Source organism: Euprymna scolopes, chromosome 21, assembly GCF_053919585.1.
Source record: "Euprymna scolopes isolate OS-2025 chromosome 21, ASM5391958v1, whole genome shotgun sequence".
Classification (NCBI taxonomy): domain Eukaryota; kingdom Metazoa; phylum Mollusca; class Cephalopoda; order Sepiida; family Sepiolidae; genus Euprymna; species Euprymna scolopes.
Window position 1 is genome coordinate 124,693,808 of NC_136502.1, and position 16,907 is coordinate 124,710,714.

At 28.1% G+C, this 16,907-nt stretch overlaps 1 protein-coding gene across 10 annotated transcripts in view; it reads left to right on the forward strand.

Annotated features, from left to right (window-relative positions):
* The window catches only part of LOC145242708 (uncharacterized), an 18,992-nt gene extending 3,479 nt beyond the window's left edge, over positions 1-15,513 (forward strand). For 3 of the 10 annotated variants that reach the window (XM_080105842.1, XM_080105843.1, XM_080105840.1), the window contains 2 exons: positions 7,583-7,641; positions 13,132-15,513. In XM_080105842.1, the coding sequence (XP_079961968.1) occupies positions 7,606-7,641; positions 13,132-14,199 (1,104 nt within the window). In that variant the 5' untranslated portion in view covers positions 7,583-7,605 and the 3' untranslated portion in view covers positions 14,200-15,513. Of the gene's footprint in view, positions 1-3,852; positions 3,994-7,001; positions 7,344-7,582; positions 7,642-13,127 lie in introns of those variants that run through there. The other 7 variants (XM_080105846.1, XM_080105845.1, XM_080105848.1 and 4 more) reach the window with 6 other exon arrangements.
* The last annotated feature ends 1,394 nt before the right edge of the window (positions 15,514-16,907 follow it).

Genomic DNA, 16,907 nt, shown 5'->3' on the forward strand with positions numbered 1-16,907 from the left:
GCACTCCTTAGCGAAACCTGAGTATTATTGGACTTGTAGACTGGCGCCAAGTCCTGCTGCCACACCTAAGGTCTGCCAGCGCCCACCTGATTGCACTAGGGGATCACCACACCCTTCAGCACATTGATGAACACTTTGATGTTGACTTTCAAGCTGACTTCAAAGATGTGAGGTGGCATGATGTGGCCCTCACTTAAAACCACACCAAAGACCATAACCGTGGCTGGAAACTTTGTTTTCATCACCCTGGGCACGTCCCTGTTATTCATGGCAATCCAGCAATGTATTTTGAGGGTGCTAGCAATGGTCCTGTTGTCATAACTTGGATCAGTAGAGAGCATGAGTTGTACAGTGGCGCATCTCCAATCTCGCTTGTTGAACATTGTCGCTTTCAGATATGATAGAAGGCTTCTATCGCTCTTGAGATTTATACACAACTGACTAATGGAAATGGAATCATGTCATCAATTCTAGGGCGACAATTTTATCGCCCCACCCTATATATATATATATATATATATATATATATATATATATATATATATATATATATATAATATAAAGTTGAACGTCTGTGTGTGTGTCTGGTCACGAATAGGCTCCTATATAGTTGACTATAATAGAAAACTGATCACATATAATGATAGTTGATGTATCGAGACACAGGAAGGCGTATGTTTGATCTGGCATAATGATGATTCATTAAAATTGTGGGGTCTGCGTACGCGCCTGGTCCACAAATATGGAAATAAAAAATTTAAAAATGAAAAAAAAACCTTTACAAGTGTTTTTGATATAGATGTACATAATAATACTTTGATAAGTATGTTTTAAATTAAATAGGGATGGTATAAAATTACGGGGGTCTGCATTTGTGCCTGTCCTCCATAGAATGGAAATAGGCACAAACTTTAATAAAGACTTTTCATATCTATCTGCGTAAGTATACTTTGATAATTATCTTTCAGTTTAAAGAAATATGGTATAATAAAATTATGGGGTGTTCATTCGCGCCTGACCTCCATAGAATGGAAATATGTCACAAAGTTTAACAAGGTTTTTTAATATAGATCCACAGAATATTGTGATAAGTGTTTCAGTGTGAACAGGTATGGTATAATAAATTATGGGGTTTATCTATTTTATTTTTACTTTCATCATATTTTGCTTTGGTTTTGATACCCCCAAATTCGAAGCTATTTTTTTACAACCCTTCCTTTTCATAACCTATCATACTTTCATAAATCAGAGTCCATTTTCTGTAGGCTTTTTTGAACCCAGTCAAGTATATATATATATATTGGGCATCTTTCTTTTCTGGCTAGTCTTGTTTTTTCCGCGTTTCATGAAATCCTAAAAAAAATCAAACAATACATTAATAGGGTGTATTGATCTTTTCTTTTATCACTGGATAACTATATATGGTCAAGCAAGCGGACAAGAAGAAAGCCATTCTTAACATGGGGAAAGGGTAAGGGCTCTCACTAGGTATCCCCAAAACAATGTGAAAAATGGAGCGCATGTTCCCGTGACGTCAGACTTGTGTTAACTATACGAACTATGGAAAAGCAGAAGCGACAATGATTTTTTAAAACCTTTGTTTATCTTCTTCAAACTGCAATTAATAATTAATCTTTGTTATAATTTTGTTAGGTTTTAAGATTTACACAGTTTAATGATTAATAATATTATAAACATTTGTATATTAAATATGAAATACAGTTTTACTGAATGTTCATTTGGTTACCTACCGGCTTCCATATTTTGTTCGGTAAAAAGAGACAAACAAAATATGAGGAGGGGGGGCTACAAAATGCTTAATATTTGTGCAATAATATTTTCAAATCGGTTTTAATCTAGTGATAAAATAGCTGACAAGAGCCATGTTTATGTAAACACTTAATATTTAAAAAAAAATTTAAACACAATTAAAAATCTATGTTGTAACAGAACATTTTGAAATAAAGAATTTTAATTGTTTTAATCTTTTAAAAATTAATTCATGTTTACGAAGTTTCTTTTTCTTGGCAATTCAACTGATTATAGTATATATTAATTCGAAAAAAAAAAAAACGCTATTTAAAAAAAACATAATAATATTAGATTTATATCATTTTTTTAATTGCAACTTCAAGGTAAATTTTTGTCCAATACGCGTATTTAAACTTTTAAAAAATAAATATTTTTACTTATTTGAACTCTTATCTTTCTAAATAAATAGAAATTTTGATACATTTAAATATATTTTGTTCGAATTTCGAAAAAAATAAATATGAGGGAGGGGGAACACGCACTACAAAATATTTCCCCTCATATATTTTATGGAAATTGCATTTTATATGTAATTTCATTCTAAAATTGATAAGTATCGAAAATTTCACAAAAATCTGACCATTAGTTGAGTTTTGCTAGATTTATTAAACACGGTATGTTATCACGTTCGAAATGCTTACTAAAGCGCCAATTATGTTAAATACGCTTTTCGTCTCGCAATTTCATTCTTTTCGTTGGATGAAAAAAATTTTTTTTTTAATTATTACTGGTTTATTTTGCCCTTCTTCTTTTAAATTGTACAAAAGTTATATTGATAATATTAATTTATAATAAAGTTACATCGTGTTACATATAGGGTGGGGTAATTCTGTGGTGAATTTTGGCAGTCCCTAGCTCTCACGTTATCCGAGAGGAAAATAATCAGAAATCAGAAGAGACTATATCTTGCTTATCATCGTCGTCTTCTTTGCGGAGCAAAAAGCCGGAAGACAAAAATAGCAGACAATCTTGACTATCATCAAAAAAACTCATCGATAATATTTAGCAGTTATTTTATGAGCTAAACCGCTTCCGTCCAATTTGTTAAATAAAACTCAATGAAAACGACGTAAATTCTAAAGGAGCTACAAAATCAGTCTTCATTTTTCATTGAATTATTCTCTCCTACCTCTGTACATGTTTTTTTTTATGTGCTCCTCTAAACGCGTTTTGGCCTTCGGGTCAAGATCAAAGTGTAGTATCTGTTCCGGCAGATGCTGCACTTAAGATGGTTTGTACCAGTCAATGGAGGGGAAACCCTCTATACTGGGACAATTATTATTTTTGGTAACCAGAGTGACCCCTTTTAGGGGAGCTGGTTTTTACCTCACATAAAAAACGGCCTTGTGCCTAATTTGCTCAGTGGGGGAGCAAATAAATACCATCTGTTCCGGCAAATACTGCAGCTATGATTAGCTATGACTAGCAAAGACCAGATGTGGGGGCAACCCCACATGCCTGACATTTAACCAGCTCCCATTTCCCACCTCTCGGGAGCTGGTCCCCTTTTTCCCTTCCCCCTCCCTTCACTCCTCCCATTAAAAATTGGCCTTGTGCCTAATTTGCTCGGTGGGGGAGCAAATAAATACCATCTGTTCCGGCAAATACTGCAAGCAAAGACCATATGTGGGGGCAACCCCACATATAAGACCTTGGTCAATGTAGGGGCAACCCTTCATACCAATTGTCACTATCCAGCTCCCCTACTCCTGGGGAGTTGGTCTGCATTTCCCCTTCACTCCTCACATTAAAAATCGGCCTTGTGCCTAATTTGCTCTGTGGGGGAGCAAATAAATACCTCAAAGTGTAGTATCGGTTCTTCAGATGCTGCTGCTGGCACTTCAATTTCTTGTTCTCTGTCAGTCGAGGAGAAATCCTTCACTACTGAGACAATTTTAATTTTTGTTCCTTTTCTCCACATTAAAAAACGACCATGGTGTCTAACTCTGTCCCGTGGGGAGGCATTGTAAATAGGAATATGACTCGGTTTTGTAAATTTTCAAATAAAACTTTTTAAATCGCTAAAAACAAAACAAAAAACGGTGTCATCCTAAAGTTCTTTTTTTAAATGGGTACATATTTGCACTTACACCGACCACCAATGCAAGACAATGGCTTCTTCTTATAAAGTACATTTGATGGCGACATAAAGGTGATATTTTGATAAAATTTAAACACACGGTATTATATATACACATATATATATATTTATATACATTTTTGTAATTTATCTAATCTGATTTTATTATGCAATATTTTTCTTTAAATGAATCTACCTTTCGATGGAGGATTATTTATTTCTATTTATGTTTCATTCTAGAAATTCTGTCTTCGTTGGTTTGTTTACATTTGAAATGTGTGTTAGACAAACACCGGTTTCAACAATTTTTTAAACTATGTGAATATTCTTTGCTTTATGTGTAACTGTGTGTGTGTGTGTGTGTGTGTGTGTGTGTGTGTGTGTGCGTGAGTTATGAGGGAATATGATTTATGGAAAAATCATTTATTTAGGTTTCAGCATCCATAACCAATCTATATACGATTGTTTCTGAGGCGACACAAATTTTTATTGAAACAAATGAAGCAATGCTTATTGCTGCACGTCTGCACTGAAGCATGCATCGTCCCCCCTAAGTGCACAGTGAACGATGCATAAAAAATGACGAAGTTTAGCCCCCCCCCCGCATTTAGCTTCAAAAGTCCCCAGAGGACGTCAAATCCTGGTGAAAATGAACAAACGTATGTAAATTTCAGTTCTGCATCAAAAAAAGAAAGAAAGAAATGACTAAGTCCATCATTTGCCCTCCCTCCATTTAGCCCCAAAAGTCCCCAAGGTCTTAACATATTTAAATTTGAGTTCAGCACCATGCAAAACTGCTAAATAGACATACACAGAAAATTTTGGACAAATATGGTAAAGTAGTCTAAAAAATGGAGTGTTTTTATTAGCCTTAAAAGAGCCTCTGGAGAACACCCAAAAGTTATCGCGAGGTATAGACAAACAAAATTATATAGAAATCAGTTAGTTACAACTTTTTAGAAAGTTTTATACACATCCAAGGCATCAATTTTTTGGTATTTTTTTAATAAGCACAAAAGTGTCAATTTTAGCCATTTTAACCCGAAAAGCATTCCTGAAGGGGGGGGGGCAACTGAAGTTTCCCAGAAAATCCGTTCTTATACTTTTTTACTCATATCATGTTTAATGTTTGTACAAAATTGCAAAAAATTCCAAGGCGTAGTCATTGATAAAAGTATGGACAGATGAACGAACAAACGGACAAAGGTGAATTTACAGAGGTCCACCATCCTTTTGTCAGGGGACCAATAAAGTCTTTTCATGAAGGAAACTGAGATTCAAAACATGAAATAAAAGTAATATTAAATATTCGTCCAACCTCCTTCTGACCAACTCCTGACTTCAACTGTAATCTTTACCAACGTTTTCACTCTCTCTCTCTCTCAGCATGTCCAAAAAAGAAAATTGCACTCTGCTTTCCCCTTCATTCCTTTTCACAGTAGTCATTGTCCTCATATGAAAATTAATAAACCGTCTATAGATGAAAGTTTTTCTTTTCTCTTTCCGTTCTTGATTCCGTCACCTGACAGAATAGCCAGAGGCGTCATCACTTCTTTTACATTCCTTTCATCACATTCCCCCAATGTCATCATCACAAATAGTGCAGCTGCGTGCAGGCCTCTTGATTCATTTCCTCCACAGGAGAATTACGTCCAAGATTGTTTTCTGGTGGCCTATCGTCATCGTTGTCAGGCAGTATACCATCATCATCATCAGGGGTCTCCAGGCTACTAGTATCGGAAGCATCATCTATCAATACCAATCTTGGCCTATTCACTTTTTCCTGACGAGTCACTAGCGATATCAAATGGTATGCGAACTTCCGGACAAGTACGCAAATTCTTTATATGATAAAGGATTTCATCAATCATGACCGAGCGGGGATTTTGATTCTAGTCACCCGGCCTATCCTGAGCTTGATTCTACATTTGCTGTAAGAGATTCTTTTTTTTTTTTGTTACACAGTGATCACCACTTATCAAGGCCCGGAAGCCACTCAGGGATAAGGGTTATTGCAAGTACAGTACATTAGTGTGGAGATTTGCTGAAGTGTTTACTTAAGGGGGCGGTTCATTAGGAATTTGTTAACGTTGGACTTGAAGACATCCAAGTTGTAGTCCAGTGGGAAGCAGGCAGATGGAATAGAGTTCCACAGGCGTGCAGTTCTAAGAAAGAAGCTTTGTTCATGGAATCCGCATTTTGATTTAGGCACAGATATAGAGTGGGGGAAACCCAAACGTTTCACACTTAGTACGGCCCCTAGGTATCTTACAGGTTAGGACTGGTCATAAGGTCGTAGGTGTATCTGGTATTGGACGATTGAAACACTGTCTTTTGGTGTGACATTATACAAGTAAACCACTTCTAATGTGGAACGTTCTTTCTTAGCCGCAATGTTTTCACACTTCTGTGACTTCTTGGTAAATCTTGCCGACGTAGACACCACCATATCCCAAATCACAAATGATCACAATTTATGAGTGTAAGATAGAGGTCACTGCCATAATGAGTAATGTCCGTATCCAACCTGTTCCAATTGTCCTTCACATCAAGCCTCCCTTTGCACCAGTGCCAGTGTACAGATACAGATCGATAGACTGACATGCCTCACATGTTTTAACCATCATCCATACATCATCTTTCAACACAGTTGGCTCCTTCCATTTGGCAAGGAAAATGTGTGTTTTATGCGGGTATCCACTCTGATGATGGGTGCGATCTGCTTAATGTTTAACTGATGTGCATTAGCAGTGCACGTACTTTGAATGGGATCAACTTCAGTTTTTACTTTACTGAGACACCGTTTTGGTACTCGTGTCAATTGGTCAGTTTCTTTGTCGCTTAACTTTACTAATTCTAGATCTACTGTGAGCCCATATTCAGTGCATGAACGTGCTGAGCCGTCTTTATAGTAACATTTCACTGGCTGCCTTAGTGGTGAGTCGTGATTTCCCTATCAGATGTAAAAATGATGATAATCTTCACCGACCGTTCTCTCTCTCTCTCTCTCTCTCTCTCTCTCTCTCTCTCTCTCTCTCTCTCAGCCGTCCAATAAATACTGAAAATTAGTTGATTTCCTGAATTTTGATAAATTTTTAAGTAAAGGGAGGGTTCATTTATAATAATAAAAAAACTTTTGGGCAAGAAATGTATGGCCAATCTGAGAGAACATTTTTGGAAGTTATTCTGAGGCATGTAAGATTGAGACGGTTTTGGCGTGTGAAGAGATTGGCAACTAAGAATGTTATTCTTTGGTGTCAGAAGCAAATACTGCTGTCGACTAAAGAAGCAACGAGTGAACAACATCAAGGCTGACCTCTACAGTTTAAACATCACAGAGCATTTAGTCAATGATTTTAATACCTAAAGTCATCAACACCAACAGTAACACGACGATGGTATCCAATCCCGCAGCTGGAAACAGAATATGTCAAACCATGCAGTAATAATAGTAATTAATGATTCCTTATTAAATGATTGTCGTTCGGCATATGTGTTAAATGATTCTCGTTCGACATATGTGTTAAATGATTCTCGTTCGACATATGTGTTAAATGATTATTTCTTTGTGTAGTTTTACTCCTCACCATTCTTTTTTGTCTATAATTTTTATGTCATCCCATAATATTCAAGACGAGAACAGTAATTCGAAAAATCGAAATACTACGAATATTTCTTGTGTCTTTTCAGATTCCGTGCCTTTCCGTTGAACAATGCAAACTGCTGACAATCATAGGAAAGAATGGCAAGTTATCTTGTTTTTTGTTTTTTTTTCATTGGAGCACAGGGTGGTGCAGAAGTAGATGGAGTTAGTTCAAAAAACCTCAGAACGTTATCGCGGTTGATTAAGGGAAAAGTTCATCAGGCACACGTGATGATGCGTGGGAGAGTAACGTGACAAGCAAGGGTGGAGGAAATGGATTGCAGACCATACCAAAGCAACACTCGCCCTAGGTGGGTTGAACTGATTCTCTCCGAAGGAGGAAGTTTCATGGGAATACCAAATTCAGAAACAGTCTCAAGTTGCTCGTAATGTGTAGAGAGAAATGATACAATTATTTTGTTTTATTCAATTTTCATCCCAAACAAGGAACGGTGCCACTTTTAAGTAGGGGGCTACTATCGGGGACAAAAGTTGCAGGGGCATTATGAAGGGAGATAAGTGGCAAGATGTTTGTTCACATTACACTTGAACTTCTGCATGTCAGTACAGTTGAGAAAGCAGGAACCCGGAAGGGAGTTCTAAAGTCTAGCAGCTCTGGGAAAGAAACTATTGGAGTAGAAGGCGTTCTTACACCTAGGGATCTCTACTGTGAAGGGGTGGGATTTTGCTGCTTGTCAGTTTGTCGGGAGTATTTACATTGAGGGAGTACAAATGCTTATAATTCATCGGAGCATTCACTGTTAAAGTACTTGTAGAACAGAGGGATGCAACATATCATCGATGTTAGTCTTAAAACAAGCTTAGATCTGATGACCTTGGAGGATGATTAAATCTGAACATTAATGGGAGACGTGCACAGAACAGGAGACCTTTTTGGTATGGTCATGTTGAAAGAATAGATGAGAGTTATTGGAATAGTAGATATAGAACAGTTGAGGTAGCAGTTTCAGTTCACAACGGAAGGTCAAGGTAAATAAGGAAGGGAGGGATTAGATTGAACTTAAGAACAAAAAATAAAGACGTCGTCGGAGAGAACAAGGTTATTTTCAAAGTCATTGATTGGAATTTTTTATTGTCTAACTGCATCTTTGTACTTGGACATCAATTTGAATATTTAACTTTGTTTTCTTTCAAATTTTGAATTTTCCAAAATTTTCCTAAATTGAATATTAAAATAATACAAAAATTAAATTTTAAATATAAAAATAATAAAAACATAAATTAAATATTAAAATAATACATAAATTAAATATTTAAATAATACATAAATTAAATATTAAAATAATACATAAATTAAATTTTAAATATAAAAATAATAAAACCATAAATTGAATAATAAAATAATACATAAATTAAATATTAAATATAAAAATAATAAATACATAAATTAAATATTAAAATAATACATAAATTAAATATTAAAATAATACATAAATTAAATATTAAAATAATACATAAATTAAATATTAAAATAATACATAAATTAAATTTTAAATATAAAAATAATAAATACATAAATTAAATATTAAACTAATACATAAATTAAATATTAAATATAAAAATAATAAATACATAAATTAAATATTAAAATAATACATAAATTAAATATTAAAATAATACATAAATTAAATATTAAAATAATACATAAATTAAATATTAAAATAATACATGAATTAAATATTAAAATAATACATAAATTAAATTTTAAATATAAAAATAATAAATACATAAATTAAATATTAAAATAATACATAAATGAAATATTAAAATAATACATAAATTAAATATTAAATATAAAAATAATAAATACATAAATTAAATATTAAAATAATACATAAATCAAATATTAAAATAATACATAAATTAAATTTTAAATATAAAAATAATAAATACATAAATTTAATATTAAAATAATACATAAATTAAATATTAAAATAATACATAAATTAAATATTAAATATAAAAATAATAAATACATGAATTAAATATTAAAATAATACATAAATTAAATATTAAAATAATACATAAATTAAATTTTAAATATAAAAATAATAAATACATAAATTAAATATTAAAATAATACATAAATTAAATATTAAAATAATACATAAATTAAATATTAAAATAATACATAAATCAAATATTAAAATAATACATAAATTAAATTTTAAATATAAAAATAATAAAAACATAAATTGAATATTAAAATAATACATAAATTAAATATTAAAATAATACATAAATTAAATTTTAAATATAAAAATAATAAAAACATAAATTGAATATTAAAATAATACATAAATTAAATATTAAAATAATACATAAATTAAATATTAAAATAATACATAAATCAAATTTTAAATATAAAAATAATAAAAACATAAATTGAATATTAAAATAATACATAAATTAAATATTAAAATAATACATAAATTAAATATTAAAATAATACATAAATTAAATTTTAAATATAAAAATAATAAAAACATAAATTGAATATTAAAATAATACAAAAATTAAATTTTAAATATAAAAATAGTAAAAACATAAATTAAATATTAAAATAATACATAAATTAAATATTAAAATAATACATAAATTAAATATTAAAATAATACATAAATTAAATATTAAAATAATACATAAATTAAATTTTAAATATAAAAATAATAAAAACATAAATTGAATATTAAAATAATACATAAATTAAATATTAAAATAATACATAAATTAAATATTAAAATAATACATAAATTAAATTTTAAATATAAAAATAATAAAAACATAAATTGAATATTAAAATAATACATAAATTAAATATTAAAATAATACATAAATTAAATATTAAAATAATACATAAATTAAATTTTAAATATAAAAATAATAAAAACATAAATTGAATATTAAAATAATACAAAAATTAAATTTTAAATATAAAAATAGTAAAAACATAAATTAAATATTAAAATAATACATAAATTAAATATTAAAATAATACATAAATTAAATTTTAAATATAAAAATAATAAAAACATAAATTGAATATTAAAATAATACATAAATTAAATATTAAAATAATACATAAATTAAATATTAAAATAATACATAAATTAAATTTTAAATATAAAAATAATAAAAACATAAATTGAATATTAAAATAATACATAAATTAAATATTAAAATAATACATAAATTAAATATTAAAATAATACATAAATTAAATTTAAAATATAAAAATAATAAAAACATAAATTAAATATTAAAATAATACATAAATTAAATATTAAAATAATACATAAATCAAATATTAAAATAATACATAAATTAAATTTTAAATATAAAAATAATAAAAACATAAATTGAATATTAAAATAATACATAAATTAAATATTAAATATAAAAATAATAAATACATAAATTAAATATTAAAATAATACATAAATTAAATATTAAAATAATACATAAATTAAATATTAAAATAATACATAAATTAAATATTAAAATAATACATAAATTAAATTTTAAATATTAAAATAATAAATACATAAATTAAATATTAAACTAATACATAAATTAAATATTAAATATAAAAATAATAAATACATAAATTAAATATTAAAATAATACATAAATTAAATATTAAAATAATACATAAATTAAATATTAAAATAATACATAAATTAAATATTAAAATAATACATAAATTAAATATTAAAATAATACATAAATTTAATATTAAAATAATACATAAATTAAATATTAAAATAATACATAAATTAAATTTTACATATAAAAATAATAAATACATAAATTAAATATTAAAATAATACAAAAATTGAATATTAAAATAATACATAAATTAAATATCAAAATAATACATAAATCAAATATTAAAATAATACATACATTAAATATTTTATATAAAAATAATAAATACATAAATTAAATATTAAAATAATACATAAATTAAATATTAAAATAATACATAAATTGAATATTAAAATAATACATAAATTAAATTTTAAATATAAAAATAATAAATACATAAATTTAATATTAAAATAATACATAAATTAAATATTAAAATAATACATAAATTGAATATTAAAATAATACATAAATTAAATTTTAAATATAAAAATAATAAAAACATAAATTAAATATTAAAATAATACATAAATTAAATATTAAAATAATGCATAAATTAAATATTAAAATAATACATAAATTAAATATTAAAATAATACATGAATTAAATTTTAAATATAAAAATAATAAAAACATAAATTGAATATTAAAATAATACATAAATTAAATATTAAATATAAAAATAATAAATACATAAATTAAATATTAAAATAATACATAAATTAAATATTAAAATAATACATAAATTAAATATTAAAATAATACATAAATTAAATATTAAAATAATGCATAAATTAAATATTAAAATAATACATAAATTAAATTTTAAATATAAAAATAATAAAAACATAAAATAAATATTAAATACATAAAATATAAAAATATTAAAAACATAAATTAGATATTAAATACATAAAATATAAAAATATTAAAAACATTAATTAAATATTAAATACATAAAATATAAAAATATTTAAAACATAAAATAAATATTAAATACATAAAATATAAAAATATTAAAAACATAAAATAAATATTAAATACATAAAATATAAAAATATTAAAAACATTAATTAAATATTAAATACATAAAATATAAAAATATTAATAACATAAATTAAATATTAAATACATAAAATATAAAAATATTAAAAACATAAATTAAATATTAAATAATACATAAATTAAATTTAATATAAAAATATTAAAAACATAAAATAAATATTAGATACATAAGTAAATTATCAAAATATTAAATATAAAAATATTAAATACATAAATTAAATATCAAATACATAAATAAACTATAAAAATATTAAATACGTAAATAAATTATCAAAATATTAATATAAAAATATTAAATACATAAATTAAATTTTAAATATAAAAATATTAAATACGTAAATAAATTATCAAAATATTAAATATAAAAATATTAAATACATAAATTAAATTTTAAATATAAAAATATTAAGAACATAAAATATTAAATATAAAAATAATTAATATATAAATTTTAAATATAAAATATTAAGAACATAATAACAATATCAAATACATAAATTAAATATCAAAATAATTAATATATAAATTTTAAATATAAAAATATTAAGAATATAATAACAATATTAAATACATAAATTAAATATAAAAATAATTAATATATAAATTTTAAATATAAAATATTAAGAACATAAAATAAATACAACAATATTAAATACATAAATTAAATATAAAAATAATTAATATATAAATTTTAAATATAAAATATTAAGAACATAATAACAATATCAAATACATAAAAAATAATATATCACCCATGTTTCACTTATTATTTACAAACATCGAGTGCCTTAGACATTTTTTTTTGACATTTTGACATGAAAAAACACAAATCACTTTTTTTCAACTTCTTTTTTTCAGGCAGCATGGCTTTGAAAAGAGTGCCGCTACTAATGGGAGCACCTTAGACGTGTCAGCAAATCAGATTTTTCACAACCACAGCCGCCAAATAATCGACCAAAAGAGGATCCAGTGTGAAGTTTCCCATTGCGGAAGTTGTGGGAAAGTATTTTCTGAAACGTCTGATCTTCTCGCACCTTGCGAAGCGTGCTGCAAACAGTGCCAAAAAACATCAACTACTGAAAAAGGCACTGCACGGCTGCAGCAGGAATCGTTCACCCACAAGAACATGAATCAACATCAGCATCCTCAACTTCACCATCCTCATCCAACAAACAATAAACATGAAATGAATGTGTCCTCGAAAGCTGACTCTCCTTGCAGTAGTAGTAGTAGTGGTAATAGTAGTAGCAGTAGTAGTAGTAGCAGTAGTAACGAAGATGATGATGATAATGATGGTGATAAAAAATACCAAACATCTTCAACAATCACAGATTTGAATTGTAGTAATGGTAGTCTTACTCCGCCTGCCACGTTACAGTCATTGTGCCCAGGAAAGTCTTTCCAATGTGACATTTGCGGACGTTCCTTCACGTTGGTTGGAAACATGCAGAAGCACCGGAAGCTTCACTCTGGAGAGCGACCGTTTTCATGTGACGTCTGCGGAAGGGCATTTGGTCTTCGCGGCAACCTCCAAAAGCACAAAATCATCCATACGGGCGTGAAGCTTTTCCACTGCGGCGTGTGCGGAAAGCCGTTTGCCCTCCGTGGAAATATGCAGAAGCACGAGATCATACACACAGGGATGAAACCGTTCCACTGCACGGTCTGCGACAAACGGTTCACACTACGGGGCAACTTGCAGAAACACCTGCTCACGCACACAGATAGTGCTAGGGACAGAAAACCGTTTCCTTGTAGTCAATGCGATAAAAACTTTCCACACAATACATCTTTACAAAATCACATCCAGAGTTTCCATAGTCAAACGGAAAATTCCGAACACAGTTATCATTTGAAAGTGAAATCCTCAAATTTTAACAGCGTGGAAACTGAAAATGAAATACATCGACTTCACCAGCAACGCCATTGATCTCTTTGCTGTAATTTAAAAATAACGTTACTGCTATAAAATCTTAATTCAGATTTGAGGGTGAATTTTTTGTTTCTCCAGATCTTGAGAGGGTCGTAGGGTTTCAATCAATGGGGAGAAAGTGTTGTTCTACCTTTAACCGAAAACTCTTCACTTTCGACTTAGCTGTTCCCTATATCCGTCTGATATATAAACATACTTTGGATTCTCTTCCTTTGAACCTTTATGACCTGAATTATGATGTAGATGATTAAAAAAATATTTATTGTTAATTTTAGTTAGTTTAAAAGGTAATGATACTACGATTGTCTTCAAACTAGAAAAATTATAAAGTTCAATAGTTAAACTACCACTGAGAATTTTTGCATTTCATAAACTTACCTTCATTATTATCCATAGTGTTTGAAAAAAGTCTGTTTATGACAATAAATGAAATCCTCCACTCTGGCATCTACCCAGATACTGAACTAATACGTACAAGGCGAGTTTTAATCAATTTCTACTTTATTTATGCTGTTACATTCATTTATTTATGACTGAACGATTTAGTTCAACCAGGTCATAAAGGGTTAAAAATGAATTTTTATGATTGCCAAGGATGCAACTTTATTTATTATAGTGTGTCTTTGGAAAAATGTATTTCAGAGAGAAACATTATTATATGTCATGCTGAAATTATAAATTCCAAAAATTATCAAAAATGGTTCAGTAGAAAAATGATTATGAGTAAAAATAGAATTTTTCAAAGTTGTAATTTTTCACTGTAAGTCGGCCATCTTGCTTATTCTCGATAATTCCACACGTTTTTTTTTTTTTCCTGAAAATTATCTCAAACATGTTTGATTTTTCATAAATTTTGGAATTTATACTAATTTCGACATGATACCTAAGTATGTAATAATGTTTTTCCCTGAAATGTCTTGTTCGAAAAGACATGATTGGGTTGGACGACACACTAAAGTAAAATTACACCTTGCTAAGAGTTGTATTAGTCTTTATCTCATTTTGTTCTTTTCAATTTCACGGGATAACAATCCTCAGAAACTACTGTAAATACAATTCTAATTTTATTTGGTGCAGAATATCAAAAAAAATGTAAAATAGAAGCAGACTACTTGATGACAGCTTCCAGTTTGTAAATCGGAAATAGACAAGCGTTGCTCATCAAAAAACTGTTGTCCATTATATTGTAGGTTAGATGAATTAGGGTGTGTATGTGTGTGAGGGTTAGGGTATTAATAATTTTTTTTTACCATTTTTGTGCTTGTGCAATACAATTCGCATTCAATAAATTTCCAGATTTTTTTATACAGGCATTTAAAATTGTCGTAGACTCTTGAAAATTCAATATGTTATTGCTATACATCTTATGAGATGACTGACCAAGTTTTATGATTTCAGGTTCAAAGGAATTGGAATACACTCTACTAAAGCCTGATTGTCACAGCTGGTAAATGTCAAAAATGCAATCTAGACGTGAGGACACTTTAGAAGAATGATATGCAATACAATTCTGTTTTAAACTTTGAAAAAAAAAAATGTCCCAGAAACATATGGAATGCTTTTGCACCATCTTGCATGAATTGAACATCAGTTTTTGAGTGGCATAAGAAGTTCAAGGAAGGCAGGGAGTCTGTGAAGGATAAAGAGAGGTGTGGGAGAAGTAAGGAAGTCAGAACACAAGAGTTGATTGGCCAAATAAAGAATTTCATGGATAAGGACCATCATGTGTCTATAGAGACAATAAATGTACAGTTTGATGTCAGTGTGGGAACTGTACACAATTATTTGCGAGAAACTGAAGATGTGGAAGATTTTATAAAGTTTATCTCAAGAGTGCTCAGAAAAGATCAGAAAGAAAGATGTTATGACCAAGACAATTCCTCACCCACCCTAGTCTAGGCCTTGCTTCCTGTGACTTTTGGTTATTCTTTAAGCTCAATGAAAACCTTAGAGGCTTGTCATTATGAGCCAATTTAAGAGATGAAAGACGCTTTGACGAGGGTCACTGACACGCTCACACAAGAGGACTTCCATGGGGCTTTCCAAAAGTTGTTGGAATGGTACAACAAGTGCATTGCAGACGGAGGAGATTACTTTGAAGGGGACAAGAGTTTCTTGTGTGTACTATCAATAAAAGTGCCCATACAAAAAAAAAAGTCTAGGAACTTATTTAAGGCACCTTGTATAATGAGATTTTTAAAAAAATGCATTTTATGTAAAAATACCATTTACTGATGTGTCATGCCACAAATTTACGAAAAATAAATATAAGATCTGCTAGAATAATTTTTTTTCATGAAAAAAACATTGATATTTGCGATTTGCTGTTTTCTATTTTGAAATGGCACATTTGTCAAAATCATACGTTGCAGTTACCTCCCCTGCATTTTGAGAACTCCACAAATAAAATTCGATAATTTGAAAAAATTTTATTTTTCTATTCCATCATTTTTACGAATTTCGATAAAACACATAATTATGTGATGTAGTTGTTACCTAAAATTTGAAATCCTATTATACTGTAGAAGTAACACCATTTTTAAAAAAATTATTATCACATCAGAAAATCAAAATGGTTTCTAAATAATTAAAAATGTTTCAAATTTTTTTTTTAAATCAAAGTACTTATTTTTTTAATTAGAATATTTTTTTCTATGTATGGTTTTCTATTGGTGAGTCAACGACAACTATGGACAGCAGCAATT